This window comes from Tasmannia lanceolata, unplaced genomic scaffold, assembly GCF_043159265.1.
Source record: "Tasmannia lanceolata isolate RefF3 unplaced genomic scaffold, GAP_Taslan_0.1 ptg000007l, whole genome shotgun sequence".
In the NCBI taxonomy this organism is placed as follows: Eukaryota; Viridiplantae; Streptophyta; class Magnoliopsida; order Canellales; family Winteraceae; genus Tasmannia; species Tasmannia lanceolata.
In genome coordinates this window covers 9,448,842-9,468,233 of record NW_027518684.1, presented here as the reverse complement: position 1 = coordinate 9,468,233, position 19,392 = coordinate 9,448,842, and the positions used below count along the sequence as shown (strand labels likewise).

Genomic DNA, 19,392 nt, shown 5'->3' with positions numbered 1-19,392 from the left:
TGCTTTTTTCGAATCCTTCATTATTTATTTGCGATGTTTAAAGACTTTGGACTCCAACACAGGTGTGCCAAAGAGGGGATGGGGTCGTCGCTCAATGGTTGAGGCTTTGTTTCTCAACCTTGAGGTCGCAGGTTCAATCTAGCTTACCTACCAAACAAAAGGTGTGGCAAAGGTTGTCCCAATTTCAAGACGACCGACCAAATGGTTTGCAGTTCTAGAAATAAGTGAAAAGGAAGAATAAGATTTTTGACTTTATTATAATTTAAGAATAACTTAGGCCGCATTTGTTTTGGATTTTGAGAATTGATTTTGAGTCCAAAACTGATTATTGGACTCAAAATGGCATTTAATTTTAGTCCAATGATCAGAAGAGGGTCTTAAGAGTGGCTCTGTTAGAGGTTATCCCTGAATAGGAAGGCGGAAGATGCATTCATAGAGATGAAACAAGCTTTAGGTAGGATACCAAGTGGGGGCCACTTTTTCTGTGATCAAACCGTTCATTTTTGAATGCCTATGAATGGATAGTAGTGCCACAATAATCTTCCCAATCCAAAGATATGAACACCCCAGTTGAGAGTAGGAAAATCGAAGTAAAATGACACATTTTCTATTGGTAAGTGATCAGTAACTAATCAAAAAAAGTGTTATCAGCACAACCATGTTTTAACACCTGCGCAGACCCAGCTTGTCTTTTCTTTTTTTAACTGGCTTGTGAGAGCTTCTTTTGGGAACTATAATAACCTTTGACAGCAATTTAAGTACTAATTAACGATGGGTTAGTGAAACTTCAAAACTTGGTTGAGCTGATATCATTTCCGTTTCTGTTTCCTAGCATTGTTTGGTTGCCGTTTATCATTTGTATGGCAGTCTCTGTCGGCTGTAAATTTTACAAATGCAAACCATTTTACGATGTTTGACTTTCCTCAAATCTAAAGAAAATGAAAAAAAGAAGAAGTAAGGCCACGTTTGGATACCCACAAGATTTAGATTTGGATTTAGTTGATATTTTGAACTGAATCAGATCCTTAGATTTCCAAATCAGCTACAACAGTGCAAAAAATTCTGATTTTCAAATCTGTTCTGCAAGACATTATTTGGAAATCAATATTGAATATTTATGTCCTCAGCGTTGCTCCGGCAGCAGCGAGACACCCCTGCCTCCCTCCCTCATCTTTCTCTTTGTCTTAAAACATGATCATGAAGATGATTGATGTATTTTGTATCCAAAACTCAAATACAAATCAAAATACAAACGCATGATGTATCAAAACAGGCCCTAGAGGAATTGAAATCTATATTCCTTCTACTTCTATATTAAGTGCATCCAAACGGACCCAAGGCAGGGGAAAGAGAAAAGGCCGTGTTCTGTGTCCTTTGTCTTCTTAAGCTATTGGGTGAGAACTGTAAATGATCACACACAATAGGTGGAATTGCTTCCAATTTTCTTTTCTTTAATAAAGAGTAATAATAAAATACGCAAAGCGCAGGTAAGAAAATTGCTTCCTCCTTGATCATTCGAAATTTCTCTATTTGGGATTCAAATTCTCTCTCGTGCTCTTCTCTTGATTATTTCTACTTTTTAACTGATTCAAGTGAAACTCCAAGCAGGCTCACCTTCACCGTCAACTCGCCTGAATCAATTACCTTTGAACTTGATCACTTTGAGTCTGCGTTTTGCACTACAGAGCCAACCATTCTCTCAGAGGATAGACATTTTTATTTCAAAGGAACATGTTTGTTTTTTTTAAACTTTACTTTTCTCAACTGGAGTAGGCTATTGCAAAAGGAAAGCTTTCAAAAAATTACAAGAGTCACCAACTCCTAGGCTTTGAAAATTTTATAAGGGTTGTCAAATTTATAGATGCCCAATCTTTGTGAAATAATATAAATTCAATGGCCCTCTTACGGAGACACACTTGTGAAATAAAATCACAGTAGATCTACCCTTCGATGTATAATTTATCCTCAAGCAGTGAACAAAAATAGTATGGCAAAACAAAAATAGTGAAGCCCACATGGTATGGACGTCTAAACCATTTATTTGTTCGACCCCATGGATAGGCCTAATCCCAAAAATCTTCTCCACAAGATGATCCTAACCGTCTGACCTGCAGAGGTCTCTATACCATGCCATCATTTTAAACCTCCACAAATTGGAGGGTCAGGATCATCATATTAATAAGGCTTTCAAGGCACAACCTATCCCCTCAAATTTTCGCGCTTGCCCGCCAATACTGAAAACCATGTAAGCCATCTTCCCTCTACTATACATATTGGACAGTAATTTTAATCCATTTACTGCATAGCCCAAGAGTAAAAATTAAGTATAGGAGATCATCTCTTGGGGATTTCTTCATTGTCCACAGTAAAATAATCATTGTTATCACTGGTTTTGCCAATTAGATATACAATAACCAAATTTTTTGCATACTAGAAATATTGTATGGCAATTAAATGTACCTGCTGACTCGGCCAGATGACATGGCATGATGGGCTATAAACAAATAGTGTAGCTCACATGCTCCTATTGCCTTTGCTTCTTTTGTGATGGCTCCGATGGAGGTCCTACCTGCAAAAACAATTTTTCACCAAGAAAAATATACATTTTTTCGTCTATAGGATGGCAACTTAATGAGGCATCATCACCTACAAAAATGACCAAAATTCACAGGAATTCTTTTTTTTTTTTTTTTTTTTTTTGGGATTATGACATTGCTAGTCAACATGTTTTTTAGGTTGATGACAGATGAATTTAACGGAAATGAGAACCTAAAACCAACTACAAGTTGGAAAAAAAGATGTGGAAAAGGAAAGATCAACTGTGGCATGAGATCACCATTAATTGAATTGCAACTTCAAGTAATTTAGAAAGAAATCGTTTTCAGTCAATGTGTGCGTGGAGTCTTTTTAAACATCATTGTTTTCATCAAGGAAAAATTGTTATACGGCATGGCCCCATTCCACGTGCCCAAATGAAGAGCACAGACCTCTGCTCAACTCGAATTAGCTAAAAAAATCAGGCCAAAGAAAGAAAAGATGAAGACACCATTGAAATCCCTAAAAACTCCTCCAATGCCTGCTCTGTCTGGGTTGCCAAGAGACCAATCATCCACATCAAGTTAGATAGCATTTAGGGGAGGGGAATTCCACCCAGTTGTCAACTTAATCTTTGGAAATCTGCCAATCATGATTGTCTTACAGTTTCTACGAATAATATCCACAGAATATCCCCGAAATGCTTTGTGATGGGTCATTAGCCATATTAAATATGATTTTCCACGGCAATCTCTGCAAAGGGGCAATGCCATTTCTCTCCGTCCAAATCTCCCACAATACCGCAGATGGGATGAGGTCCCAAGAATACTCCACATGGATCCACAACCTTGAGTGTGCCAACTGATAAAAAAGCTCTTGATCGACATGCAAGTCACCCATTGAATTCCAAACCAATCGAACATTCTGTGATCGATGGATTCTCCCTCCATAGAAAACAAAATCCAGAAGTTCCAGCTTGATATTACGCCTTTTCATTCCGTCCCGCATGTTGATCTTATTGAGCACAACCATCCAACAAAAGGCCCGAATTCTGGGATGCACGAAGGAATTCCAGACCTTGAGCCAAGGGAAGAAAAAGGCTGAAGGGTTACCAAGGAGCCTAAAGAGTGAATTGACAAGAATGACCCACTAGAATCAATGGTCTAGATCCTTCGATCAGCCTTTGCCTGAGAGAGAAAATAACCTTCCAAAGCACAAAAAAGGTTAGGAAAACAAATAATCTTGGGTTCTCTGAGGTTCCTATAAAAAGTGATATCCCTCCCCGCATACACACCCACGCAAACCATTGGATAGATGTGGGGTATAGGACAAAGACCTAACCATATATCAGTCTAGACTCTAGAGCCCCATTCTCTTCTGATCACTCACCCTAAACTTAATCCTTTGGTTTTAAACTAACAGACAAAGGGTAGATGGACTTCCACGGCTCAGAGCCTCAACTTCTACTAGTCTGCCCACCTCATACCAGTCCCTAGATTCCACATTTTTGCATTTGATGATCTTCATCCAAGCTTTTCTAACTTGTTGCAATTTGTTGCCGGATCTTGAACAGAGACATGAAATATACCGGAAGGGGAGACAAAGCGGTTTTAATAAGAGTAATGCAGCTCCACAAAGAAAGGAAAGATTTCTTCTAACTGGCTAGTTTTTTCTCCATTCCTTCAATCACTGGATTCCACGAGGAAAATGAAGGTATGCCCAGACCTAGAGCCCTAGGTGTGACGTTGGCCAAGGGGTCAAGAACAACCCAAAACTTCAAATAGATTCTAAAGATGAGATTGATCCACGTTGCGGCCCACCAAAGAGCACTTTCTGATATTAACTTTAAGCCTTGAGACCGCCGTCAAACCACCTCAAAATCACATGTAAAGTATAGATTTGATGTTAGAATCTTTACAAATTGTGACATTATCATCCACAAAAAATGTAGGTGGGTGATAAAACCCACACCCCTAATACTCACTCCCTCGATCAATCTAGTCCTACCACCATTGACCAAAAGCTAACTCAAAGCTTCTCCGAACAAAGTAAATAGAAATGGAGACAGTGGATCTGCTTGCCTTGGTCCCCTAGATCCGTGGAAAAAAACATTTAGAGATCTCGTTGATGACTATAGAGAAGGTCGGATTGGAAATACAATCCTTCATCCAATTTCTCAGTGAAGACGAAACCAATTTTACCCATAATATAGTCCACGAAGTTCCATTCTACGTGATCACAAGTCTTGTCCATATCAATCTTGCAAATCACTCCCAAGAAACAATCTTTATTCCACATATGCGGGCATTCATTTGGCACAATCCTTAGGGTTTTTTTGGTCATTTCAATATATAGAATTAGGCATGTATTCAGAGAAATTTCTGACATTTTGAGGGAAGTAGATTGTTCCTTCGACCATAGTCATTAAGAAGGCAACGGTTCTGCTGATCTTCTAGCGAATTATGGTGTTTTCATTTGTGGACTGTTGATTTGGCACAAAATGCATGATTTGTATTTTTTTTGGTCATTTCAATATAATGACGGAGGATAGGTAACCTAATCACTTATGGCAATTCACAACAAGATGGAGTGGATTGTGCTTACAATATTTGAGAGTTGCTCATTGATGTAGGCCATTGATCTTAACATGGCCTCCAGTGTGTCTCTAGAAAGCTGAAACTTCACTTCTGTTTCGCCTGATCGAGTCTTGGTATAGTCTTGGAGCTGCATCAAAAATAAAACAAAAGAAGTGCTTGGCCAAATGGCTAAAGAAATGAATCCTAGAGAATGAATGAGGAAATTACAAGTATAATACATAGAAATAACAAAATGAAACTCGGTTTCTCATGCATCTTTGTAGTAGGCATATAAAAAAAAACTTTCAATAGTCATTTGCACTCAGGAGCTATGCATGTATGCATATAAAATACAGAAAACCCACCTCAAAGGCGATGCCTACTTAGTCCTTTCTCGGGGAAACAACTAATGTTCCCTTCACATTTGCAAGTGGACTGGGAAGTAGAAATCATAGAGGTATAATTATCAATTCATCTTTGTCTATAGCTTACCCCCACCTACCCTGACCCTACCCATCAATCATTAGGATGGTAATACAGCTGTGACATGTGTGAGTTTATGCATGCACTTTCTATGACTTTTCCCTCAAAATATGTCATGATGTTTAGCAACCAAAATGACAAATACAACCCCCGTTTTCCCTGCTAGTTGGAATGGTCCAATATAGGAAATTGTCCTCGAAATAAAGGGGTGAGCCTATATTTCAAAAGGTGGACCCTGCCTTTGATCGGTCCAAGTTGAATACATGATGTGCCACACCTTGGATCAGAGAAGCCGGATTCGCACCTAAGGTTGGGGATTCGCGATTCCCCGATTCTGGGGAATCCCGAATCCATTCCATCGGAATAGCGAATCGTAATTTGGGAATCGCGATTCTGTTTCCACCGGAATCGTGATTCGGAAATGGTAAATACGCGTTTTATGGAAATAAAATCCGCGGTTTTTAGTCATTTGGATTCGGGAATCACATAATTTAAAACCGCGATTCCCATAAGATCAAATCCGCTCTTTTAGTGATGGGAATCGCGAATCCTAACTTTTTGACTTGAAATTACATTTATAGCCTATTTTTAACAGTAAGGGTGATATTTTGAGTGGGGTTATTTTTGTAATTTCAATTTAAAACCTATAAAAGCTAAAAAAAACCCTAAAAAACAAAAAAATAAGAAAACCCTCTTCTCCTCCTCACAGCCGCCCCTCTCCCCCTTTCCTCTCTCACCGCCGCCCCTCTCTCTCACCGCGATTCCCGCTTGCAAGAACAAGAAAAAGAAGAAGAAGAAGAAGAAGAAGGAAAGGTATGTATATATTTTTTTCTATTTTTTTGAAAATACTAAAAAAAAGGGATGGGTTTTCTGTGTGGATGGTTTCTGTGAGAAACCATTCTCACACAGTTTCTGTGAAATGCGACTCATGTATTTTTATTTTGATTTTAATTTTTGATGAGGGCACTCCTCACGGCATGGCCCGCACCACAGGATAATCCAAACCGTGGATTATCCTCACGGTTTGGAACTTTGGATAATCCATGATTTTTGATTTTTTGTATTTTTATTAAAAAGTATGGCATGGCCCGCACCACAGGATAATCCAAATCGTCCATTAGATGGGCCACGGCCTAAAAAAAGTTTTTTTTGCCCCAAAAATCATTTCCATAGGTTGATCCTAAGTTCCTAACCCTCTATAGATTAGAGGGTTAGGATCAACTCTCAAACCCTCCGATCTGAATGTTTGAGAGTTGATCTAACCCTCTATAGATCGGAGGGTTAGGATCAACCTTTGGAAATGATTTTTGGGGCCCAACCTATTTAGGCCGTGGCCCATCTAATGGACGGTTTGGATCATCCTGTAGTGCAGGCCATACCATACTTTTAAATTTTTAATAAAGTGAGGACTGAGGAGTGCCTGCATCAAAATACAGTAGTGCTGATAACTTTGGGTTTGGCAGTGGAGCCCACTTGATAGGAGTTTAGCACTACCATGTTTTAATATTGCACAACTAAGTGATTTTTCAAAAGTACAGTGGAGCCCACTTGATAGGATGATCCAAACCATTCATTTGGTTTTGGACTTTGGACTTTGCAACTTTGGTCTTTGGATCATCCTTAGAAGTTGCCCCACTGTCCTTTTTGAAACCTTTTTGAAGAAAACTATACTTGGCTAAATAGGGGGCTGATGGATGATCTTGTTAGTGGCACTAAAGGTGTTGCAAATTGATATTCCTTAGATGAGATGTGAATTTTAATTCCAAAAGTGTTTACTGATTCAAAATTACATTTAGGCCCAATTAATTTTAGAATTTGAGAATTGAGTTTGACTGTTTGAGTTCAAAATTGAATATTATTTAGATTAAATGAGCTGATTGTAGCATTGTGCAAAAATATTTTTATCAAATATTGTTTATGATTGAATGTGCTGAATTGCTGATTGTAGCATTGTGCAAAAATATTTTTATCAAATATTGTTTATGATTGAATGTGCTGAATTGCTGATTGTAGCATTGTAGTTGTAGTTGTACAAACTCAATTTCTCTCTGAAAGGTGGGCCTATCTTATTAGCCTATCTTTTGAGCTAATAAGATATTGTTTATCATTTGTCATTCGATAATAGTACGAGACTACATAACGAGCCTACGTGGGGCCTTTATGAGTGATGGCGAGCGGAATGGCTGAAGTCTCCAACAATGGTTTACTGGCATGGATCAATGGGTTGCATCAAGTGGAAGGAGTTAATCTTGGCACGGTGGGCCTCTGCAGCTTACGCAATATTGCCACTGTCTGTGTTGATTGGGGTTTGATTCGTGCCGCAATCAGTTGTTGGGATCCAGATTTGCATGTGTTTCATTTTGGAATGCAAGAGCTTTGTCCGACTCATGAAGATATTTGCATGATGCTCCGCATTTCTCCTGATGGTCCCATGTTCAAGCCTTCCTTTAAGGAGGGATATGATAAGGCATTGAGTCGTCTGATTGGCGTGCCACATAAGTCTCTAGGTCACTACCGTCAGGCAAGTAGTATCTTCGTGCATAAGCTAGTACAAGTCTTTTCACCAAGTAGAGAACTGGATATGGAGTATCGTCGTTGCCGTGAAAATGCATTAGCATTATGTGCTTATCCAATGTTTCTCTTTCCGGGCCGATCAGAGTCATCAGACTTGATTCCATTATATTTTGTAGACTTGGTTGATCAAGTTCGCCAAGGTACAAATCTAGCTCCTATTGTCTTAGCGGAACTTTTTGATAGTCTAGATAGTGCTCGCCGATCTACTGGATCTGACTTCTTGGGAAGTTCCGTCATTCTTTATGTAAGTATTGGATGGTTTATTAAAAATGCTTGAATGATGTACTTGGTTATGGATAATTATTGTTTCTAACTTTTTTTTATTTAGGTTTGGCTAGTGGAGAGATTACGAATTTTGGCTCCACCACCTTCGCCAAGACGAGCCTGGACGAGGAGTTTTAATACTCGGGAGGTGTTGGTTTCATTCAATGATCACGACAGTTCGGCTATATGGCTTAAGGGTCGCGAAAGTAAGGACATTGAGTGGACTCTCCCATGGGCTCCCATTTCCTCTGCAGTCCTAGAGACTTCTGGTCAGAAGTGCGTTCGGATAATGGGTTTCCAGAGCAGTTCCTTTTACTTGCCTCTTCGGATCCTCCGACAGTACTTTGGAGCCCAACATCACATTGCGATGATGGATGTTTCGGTACCAGACTCCATTCGCCCTCAATCCTTGAAGAAGAGGATAGTTAATGCGATTGATAGAGACTGGAATCGGCGAACCATCGTTGTCGTTCAGAACAACCCCACCCCTGGAGAGGTGAACAACTATTTTTGGGAATGGTATGGGACTGGTGAGGCACAGTCAAGTGCTACTTCTATGACTGGTGAGGCAAGGGGGTGATTTATTTGTATTTTGATGATGTATTTTGCTGAACGGGTATCAGATATTCAGATCTATGTAATAGTTAATTAGTTGATTACTATGTTGTATTCTCAAATAATGCTTATGTAATGGTAGTTGGATATAAATCCAATGGATTCGACACTGCGCCACGGGAAATCCAACCCTCACCCTACCCCTGCAAAATAGTGAATACCCTCGGGAATTCCCACGTAAGACGGTCTGTTGGATATAAATCCAATAGATTCGACACTGTGCCACGGGAAACCCAACCCTCACCCTACCCCTGCAAAATAGTGAATACCATCGGGAATTCCCACGTAAGACGGTCTGTTGGATATAAATCCAATAGATTCGACACTGCGCCACGGGAAACCCAACCCTCACCCTACCCCTGCAAAATAGTGAATACCCTCGGGAATTCCCACGTAAGACGGTCTGTTGGATATAAATCCAATAGATTCGACACTGCGCCACGGGAAACCCAACCCTCACCCTACCCCTGCAAAATAGTGAATACCATTGGGAATTCCCACGCAAGACGGTCTGTTGGATATAAATCCAATAGATTCGACACTGTGCCATGGGAAACCCAACCCTCACCCTACCCCTGCAAAATAGTGAATACCATCGGGAATTCCCACGTAAGACGGTCTGTTGGATATAAATCCAATAGATTCGACACTGCGCCATGGGAAACCCAACCCTCACCCTACCCCTGCAAAATAGTGAACACCCTCGGGAATTCGCACGTAAGACGGTCTGTTTGATATAAATCCAATGGATTCGACACTGCGTCACGGGGAACCCAACTGTCACCCTACCCCTGCAAAATAGTGAATACCCTCGGGAATTCCCATGGAAACCCAACCCTGAGCCTACCGCTGCATACCCTTGCATGCATGCATGTAAGACACTCACAGTAAAAAATATCTATCATACTATTCTAATATTTTACAATTTGATTTTGTCAGAGGCAATTGAGGAAAGATGGACGAGACTGTCGACCAAGAATTTCAAGGCCAAGGTGTAGGTGATGATGACAGTTTTTGAAGGGGACCTAGAATACAACTATGATGAAGAATGTGTGGAAGAAGATTATGACGAGGACATAGTGTTGACTCCGAACGCAAGGTCAGCGACAGTTTTATGGTCACACGTAGTCAAAGGAAAGAAAGCTGGCGAAGGACATGGGGGAACCAAAAAGTGAAAATGTAAGCACTGTAAGAAGGTTTACACTGGGACTTATACAAGGGTGCACGCACACCTTGTGAAAGCACCAAGAGGTCAAGGTCAAGAAATAGCATATTGCAGTGCAGTTGCAAAAGACAAGCAATTACAAGAGCACATCAGAAGCCAAGTCCAAAGAGCAGAGAATTTACCTGGGAGACTGCCACTGAAGAAATCACGGTTAGACATGCTTGGCAAGTCTTCCAGCTCCGGTGCGACTTCTTCAAGTAAGGTTGGTGAATCACCACTTGACAAGTCTTTTAGAGCAAAGGATAGAGACGATGTTGATCATAAAGTGCTGCGATTTTTTGCCGCCAATGGGATTCCCTTTAACGTCCTCCGATCTCCATATTTTCAAGAGATGATAACTACCGCCAATTCTGTGCCTAGATACAAGTTGCCTTCTTATGAGAAAGCAAGAACAACTTTATTGGACCATGAGAAAGAGAATGTAACAAAAGATCTAGGTGTTGTGAGAGAAAAATGGCATGCACATGGGCTTTCTATTGTCTCTGATGGATGGACAAACGTGAAGAACAAAGCCCTGATTAATGTACTGGCATCGAATATGTTCGGTTCAATGTTTCTCCATGCACACGACTTTTCTGCCGTGGAGAAATCAGGGAAAAACATTGCAAAGTTTTTGTTGGATGCCATTGAAGAAGTAGGGCCTTTTAATGTTGTGCAAGTGCTGACAGATAATGCAGCCAATTGCAAGCTTGCTGAGACAGAGGTTAATAAAGTTTATCCCCACATATTTTGGTCTCCTTGTGTGGTTCACACATTAAATCTGATATTCAAAGACTTGACCAAGCATAAACACCTAGGTTGGATTGGAGAGACTTACCGTTCCTGCAAGGATGTCGTCAAATATATTACCAATCATTCGCAGGCTCTTGCTATGTTTAGAAGCAATTCGAAGTTTGAGTTGTTGAAAGTTGCGAAGACTAGATTTGCAACTCATTATACTACACTTAAGAGACTTCTTGATGTAAGGGAGGCGTTGCAGATGACAGTATTAACAGATGCTTAGAAAGATTAGTTGAATGCTTGCACTGACAAAGTGATGATAGAGCGGGGCGAGATGACAACTACTTGTGTAGTCTCTGATGAATTTTGGACGAACATAAAATTGGCATTATTAATTACGAAGCCCGTCTATAAAATGATTAAGTTCACTGACCAGGAAGGTTGTCTGATATCAGAAGTGTACGAAGGCATGGACAATATGTTAGGACAAATAAAAGATAACTTGAAAGATGTGCCTGACATGTACAATCATATTCATGGTATTGTGGTGGGGCGATGGGGGAAGATGAATGTTCGAATGCATGCCTTGGCTCATGTACTCACTCCAAAATATTATGACCCTGCATATCTCAATATTCCAGCACCAGGCGGTGGTAAACAAGTCACCCCAGGTATGTAATTGTTTCTCATATTGTGAATTTTCATAATGTAATTGTATTTATCTTCATTTATGTTATCGACTGATCGATTATTCAATTTTATTTTCAGATAAAGACCCTGAAATCATGGATGCTGTATATGAAGCCATTAGGGATCTCTCCCCTGATGATGAGATGAGTGGTATGATTAGACGTTAGTTATATGATTTCATAGGAAGGGTTGGAAGGTTTTCCAGTAAATTTGCCAAGGACGATGCGAAAGATCCCAATGTATGTGTGACCAAATGGTGGAACTTTCATGGAAGTCATGTACCAGAGTTACAGTCAGTGGCCATCAAAATTCTCTCACAGCCTATCAGCACATCTTCTGCAGAGAGAGTATGGAGCACGTATAGCTTCATTCACAATGTAAAGCGTAATCGCTTAAATTCACATCGTGCTGATACTCTTGTGTACATCCACTCAAATCTTCGACTCCTATCCAGGTTTAAAGTTTGTTTCATTTTTGCATGCAATAATTGTTTTTTATTATTTATGTCAGATTATTTATTTAATTTCGAATCTATTATTTAGATTTAATGCGGCTGCATACAAAGAAGGACCAAATAGAAAATGAGACATCAACCCAGAGCTCCCACTTATGGATGACTCCTCTATCAGAATAGAGGATATGCGATGGCAGGATCTCGATGATGATTTCCTTAGACCTTCTACATTTCGTGCGTCATCTCAGTCATTACTTTCAAGTCCTTCACTCACTATTCGTGATTTAGATGACAATGACGAAGCTGCAGGATCTGGGACTCCAAGAGTGGTCAGTAGCTCGGAACTTGAAATTGGACGACCATCCAACACTCAAGGTCGTATTACTAGTTTCCTGAGAACGTACAAGGGGAGGTACAGAATCTTTAACACTTGCAATTTCCCAGTGAAGATATTAGTCTTATAAATATTAATTCATTTATTTAACTTTTCATTTACAGAAAATGTAGAAGGAAGAGGACGAGCTGATCATGCTTATTTGAAGGGAAAGAAAAAAGCCTAACTTTATTTCTTTTTATTTGAAAATACTGGAGAAATTCTGTAATAATTTTGATATTTCGCTTTTTGGAAACTGAATTTTTTGTTTAATGGTGAAGTCCTGGTTCCTGGAGGACCTAGACTCCTGGCCTTCCTGGCTCCTGAATGAAGAAAAACTGTTATAATTTCAGTATTTGGAGAATCATGTTTATGTTTAATGGTGTACAGTTGATTAGTTGAATGCTTAGATTTTGATTTTCAGGTATTTTTCCTTAAATTTTATCCTTTATTAATTTTTTATCGCTCTCCGACGACTCTCCGGCGACTCCCCGGCGAATCCCCGGCGAAAAATTGAATCCCGCTCCCAACCATCCCCGGAACCTTCGAATCCCGCTTTCGATTCCCGAATCGAATCCTGAATTCGAATCCCGACCTGGCAACCTTGCCTTGGATTGCCTATTATAACCGAGATCCACTCTGACTGGACAATCATAATTGTCCAATCAAGAGCCTATAAGTGGACTGTCACAAAGAAGAATGGCAGAAGTTCACATTCAATGGCCAAAAGGAAACTGCTATAACGTTTAGAATAATCCAATCAAAGTGAAAATTGGGTCGAAGACAATTCAATGTGAGGCACACCTGATGGACGGTCTGTATCAATAAATGGTAGGACCCACCTATGATATTCATTCCTCAATGTTTTTTTTTTTTTTTGAAAGGAAATTAATTAATCTTCCTCAATGTATTATGACGAGCATGTGCTGCACTGGGTTATTGGATTATTGCACCTTTATTAGCAAGGATACTTTAACCTTTAAATGGAAACTTGTTTGATCTGATGTAGCATGACATTTTAACTATGAATTCATAAATTAGAGCAAATGAATTACGGGAACTGATAAATTGCTCTGATGTGCTGCAAATTAATAAATTGCCCTGATGTCCTACACTATTTAATGAATACAACCCTCTCCTTATTTAAGACTTCTTTTGCGGGTTAATAGAGCCCTTATGACCATTCATAGGGAACTGTACAAGCCAATGATAGTTTAACTTTAAAATAAAGAGACCGAGTTGTAAATATCAGCTCCCTCAATTAAATGCATCATGATCAGCACAAGAGAAAAGATATGCCACAAGGTTGACATGAGCAAACCACAGAAAGATCTACAAAAACCAAAGAAGTCTAGACATGCACACCTTCAAACTGATGACAGCCACACGATTAGCCGGTGTTGAATTCCGATTCTCCATGGTCCAAGTCATTGATTTAAGGCGGGGTAAAGTTACCTATATCAATGAAAGAGAGGCAAATGTTGGGAAAGCATCAAATTTACCTAATTCGTTTATAAACAAGTATTCTATTTCCTTTGTTGAAGCACAACATAAGACCCTTCCAATGCATCTTCAGCGTCTGCATACCTGTGTTCACATTGCAAAACCAACGCTTGTATACAGATGGCTATTCCGAGAAACAAAGATGCCCCGGGCATGCTATCAGGCATGAAAATGTACTAAATCAAAGTCTAAAAACCCAGGATAACTCAAAACTTGGTACTTCAATTTCCTAGTTTGACTCATCTGAACTGGAAAAGCTCGCAAATATTTTGATTTTCTATCATTGTTGAAGCTCTCGTTGTTGGAGCCATAGATGTATGCAAAACCCTCTGCCAAAGCAAATACACTGTGGATGCTTCGTAGATAAAGAAAATCCTCTCTCTCTTCTAATCGATGAAAAATATGACTATGTGTAACTTGCATTGATCTGGCTATTCCTTTTTTTTTTTACCCAAATGGCTCATTCAAACTTTTTTACCAAGGTTAATTTGACTAATTTTGTCCTTTTTGTAAATAAAAAAAAACAAATAAAAGAAGTCCTGATTTGGGAGAGTTTTTATTCTTGCAAGTCAAAGTCATGCCAAAACTCAGACAAGTGAAGACTTTATGTCAGAATGAGCCACACCACATTTTGACATGACTTGGTGTGAAAAAGGGTTGGCTTGGGAAAATCACGAGTCAACTTGGCTTGTTTTCCAAATCAGTGGAGACTGTAAGCATTTCAGTTTCAAGTTCAAAGTATCTTTGAAAAAGCAAAGTTAGTCTCACAAGCACACAGAACATGAATGAATTGAAACAATTAAGTTCAGCAATGAAAATTCAGCCCAAGTATGTCATCCATACCAGATTATCAGGAGGCCCATCATCCCTTTGAAGGGGCACTGAGGCCATGTATTGCAGATTTGAATCAGTGACAATAAGTGGTACACCAAGATTGTTGCGGTTAAAATCGTAGGTTGCATCATCTTTCCGTGGCCACATTGATGTTGATATCTCTGAAGCTGTGAAAGTTGTGAGAGTGGGTGGTGTATTGACTTTGACCTGATGTGAAACCCTCGTCCTTTGCCAAGGAGGCTAGAAAACAAATGCACCAAAAATGAGACAGTGTAAATTGAAAATGAATAAAATGAAAAAATAACAGAAAACCAACAAAATACAAGTAAACTATGGATCAACGATGACCCACAGTGTTTCCTATTTAAGATCAAAATACAAGTAAACTATGGATCAAAATACAAGTAACCAATTTAAGATCAAAACACAAGCCGATACTCACCAATTTAAGATCATGAAGAAAAGGGAGCGTATTGTGAGAATGCAATATGACAAAACTTGGAAGGTAAAGACCAAAACACAAGCCGATACTCACCACAACTCCCAATTAATCAAATGGTGCTATGGGCTTATGAAAATTTAATGCCTAATTGAAGATCTTTTTATAAAGAAAAGTACAAAACAAATTAGCATAGGGCCACCGAGGGAAATCTAATAAAAATTTGAAGGATCTGAACCAAGGGGACAAAGTGGATGTGGGCAATACTCTGAGCAACAGACAAGGTTCAGTTTTACCAGGGATTAAAAAGATGTATTCAAACTGGACAGAAAGATTGGAATAGGGTGACCTACACGATTAGGATGTAACAGGGAAAAACAAACAGTCCAGAATTATGTAGGCAAGATCTAAAATTTTTAGAACAGAATGAAAGGATAGCATGGAGATCTTAACAATAAAGAAAAAAAAATTCAGGTTTGTAAATTACAAAGCTCTCACAGTCTCACTGCAAGCTTTCAAAAGATTAATTACTAACTGACTAAAATAACCTTGAAATTTCTTTAGTCAGACTAGAGGAGAAAAAAGGGTATCATAGATGTCAGACATTTTAACCAGGTTAAACAATCTAGAAATATCAATCCAATAGCTCACCATAAGTAGTCAAAATTAAGTGTCATGGTAAGTTCCCAATGAGATCTTTCAAACAAAATCAGTTTTACGACAACCAGATTTGTAAATCAAGAGTTAAAAGCTTCTATACATTTCAAAGAATAAGTTCATACCTATGGTATAATGAAAAATGCATTACCCTACAGACATTAGTTTATACTCAATACTGAGTTACTGACATACAAAATGTATATAGATTGGTGAAATACGTTAAAAATATACAAAAACATATTAAACGAATACATCAGTAAATAAATATTATAGATAATACAAAGAAAATAAAAGTATATGTTAAGGTTTTCTACTACAAGCAGTTTCGATGTGTTCGAGACACAAGCATTTGAACACATGTCTAGCACAGCAGTTTTTTATAAAATCGTGTCACCTAGTCACATAGATTTTCAGAAAAGACAGAAAACCAACTTTAAAGTGTCCTAGTTACTTAGATTTTTCAGAAGAAAAACAGAAACATAACTTGTCATACTTGAAAGTCCGGACTTCCATAAATCAAAATCAGTGTTACTTTATAAAATAAAACGAACTACAATGCTGACATTAGCATTTAAACTCTAATAAGATTGAGAGAAACTACGGCACCTGGTCTCTCGAAAATTCATCCTTCCACTGGTTCTGATATTTGTGCAATATCAGCACAAGAATGCTTTGGAGTTCAAGAGGAAGATCAAGAGGAAATAGCTTTTGAATATCGTCCCCAGTGAGGCTCTCATGTACACACTTTCTAACTAACGAACGGAGGCATGCTACAACCTATAGTCATGATCCCAGATGTTATTTATCTGAAACAAAAGTAGTTGGTATATGGATCGCACAAATCTTAATTCTTATAATAAAAGTTAGGATAAAAGTAGGCACATCTGTAAGCAACAAAGTCACGTTAATCAAAATATATCTAGCAAAAACCAGTAAATGATCAGCATATTCATAAGCTTTTCTCGTAAGTATATTGATTGTGATTAGCATGGGTAAATTCAATATTTGGGCTTTCCAAGATTAATAATTTCTCAATCCTCATGAAAAAAGAGACCATTGGCATCTACCAACCAATTAACGACAACTTTAACTCAAGACATATTTCATGGCAACATAGCTATTATTAAAGAGAGGATCATTTTAGCGACAAAGGTTAGCCGCAGGCCCTTGTCCAAATTGAAATGGAAAATAAAATGCAATAAAATGCATTGAATGCCTTGGGTGCGATCAAGATTATCCTGATAAATCAGATATTCGTGAATGGTTGATTTCTTGATATTTTGACTCAGGTTGGGTACTTCAAAAGATCATGGAATAAAAATCCTAAGATTTTGAACAAAATACAAAATATGAATATTCATATAAATTCTGTTAGATAGGAAGCATCTCTAAATGGGGTCCATTCAAATAGAAATTCATACAAGTCTAATAACAGTGCTCAATAGAGTTCAACGTAGTTCACAGGAAGTCTTCTGACTTCTCTCGAGACATGAGCCACAAAACCTCACAACCTTAAACCCTGCAACAGTGTTACGTAAATAACAGCATTGGCTCGACATATATTAACTGCTGCTCAAAATGTGGATCCTAAAACATTTTTTGCATGAAGCAATCATGACTTTTTTTTTATAGCTGGTAAACTTAATGGTAATGCATGAGCATCAGTCCTATCCGCGTTTTGGACCCAGAAACCATATTTGCATTGCATTAGGCTTCTCTATGTTATCTTGGAGTACTAACATGCTCAAACGGATTCAACGAGCAGAGAAAATGTAACACCCATGCACACCACACACCACCTTTGATCACTTTCAAGAAGCAACTGTATTTTATATTGGGGATGATCCATGCCACTTGGTAACACAGTCTAATGCAGCCCAATTTCAAAGGATCCTCAGCCCAGGATAGAGACGTGAAGGAATACGAAACAAAACAAGCATAGTACCCCTAAGGCCCTAAAGACTAAAAAAAAATGTAGAATAAGTAAATCAACACCACAAATTAAGGGAATCCCCTATATGTAGTGAACCAGACCAAAATACATTTAAAAAGCAAATGCCCTTTTCGATATATTTCCATATATAGCCAAGAAAACACCAACCCACAGAAGAAATCAAATATAAACAATCACAAGGAACTAAAAACACACCACACATAGAGCCAAAATACCTAAAAGTGTCAGTTTCAGATGTCCATGTAATTAGCAAAACATCAAATTAAAGCCAGGAAAATCTTGAATTAATAAGCATAATAAAATTAGAATTTTTTTCTTCCAAGAAAAATGGAAGAGGAATGAGGGGGAGATATTACCCTACCGGGTCGAGTTCTTCAATGGATGGAAGATTTAGTAGGGAGTGAATGTAAGATTTCTGCAGAGAATTTAGACCTGATTTTCGTGTTTTCCATAGGGTTTCGAGCACGTTTTCTAGGGTTTCTTCTGATATCGTTGTGGGGAGCTTGTGGAGTTGCACAAACAGTGCGTCTTCCATCATTTTCGATTTCTTTCGGATTTGTGTTTCCCAGTTTTTATATAAGGTGTAAGCCCGCTTAGTCCAGTATTCTTTTTCACAAAGTACTGTGTACGGCTTACACCGTAGGATGTTTTAAGCCGTCCATTTGACGGGCCACATCGTGCCCTAAAAAATCATTTCCGATGATACCAACCATTAACCAAGCCTCCTATCTACAAAGCTTTCTATAATATGCAGTTCCCCTGTGGATCATAGGGCTAGGATTGTCCTGTTAAAATGATTTTTTGGGCATAACTTATTTTTGTTGTGGCCCATCAAATGGAGGGTTTGGATCATCCACCAGTGGAGTTTTTATACGGTGCCCGACTGTCAAGTACCGTCAAAACAGCACCACCCTTGATATTTGATCCAACAGCAGCCCACTTTTTAAGAGGCTGCTGTTGGATCAAATATCAAGGGTTCAGGGGACTTGACCGTCGGGCATCATATAATTTCTCCCAATAGTGAAAACTGTACACTCTGCCCTCCGTTCTATAGAGGTCTGCAGTTCCTCTATAGATCATGGGGGTAAGATCATCCTGTCGAATTGAATATTTGGGCACAACCTATTTACGCTGTGGCGCATCAAATGGTGGATCATCCAATGGTGTAAGGCGTTCACTACTCTTGAAAAAATACTGCACTATATGGGCTTACACCTTGGTCGTTTTATTTGTGGAAAAAAATACCAAGTTGGCAACCAATTTTGCTGAACTACGGGGATGATTTGATCTAGGGAAAAATAACTTGGGATGCATATAAGCCAAGAAAATAGGATACGACCTATATTATTATCAACCAAAAAATAAAAGTAGAAAGTAAGCATATTCTATGACCAACATTTTAAGGCCCTGTTTGTTTTGGAAGTGTATATCTTCCTTCATTGATTGGGAACACCTCTCTCATTTCCTACCCTCAATTACAAAAACTGAAACTA

At 38.8% G+C, this 19,392-nt stretch overlaps 1 protein-coding gene across 1 annotated transcript; it reads right to left on the bottom strand.

The window, feature by feature from the left end:
* Positions 1–2,327: 2,327 nt before the first annotated feature.
* LOC143881785 (uncharacterized) lies at positions 2,328–18,500 on the bottom strand. The gene is made up of 6 exons (XM_077385065.1): positions 18,261–18,500; positions 16,552–16,722; positions 14,856–15,086; positions 13,875–13,964; positions 5,140–5,259; positions 2,328–2,569 (listed from the first exon to the last, which is right to left on the bottom strand). Exons 1-6 carry the CDS (start codon positions 18,435–18,437, stop codon positions 2,525–2,527), a joined length of 834 nt encoding a protein of 277 aa, XP_077241180.1. The 5' UTR covers positions 18,438–18,500; the 3' UTR covers positions 2,328–2,524.
* Positions 18,501–19,392: the final 892 nt, after the last annotated feature.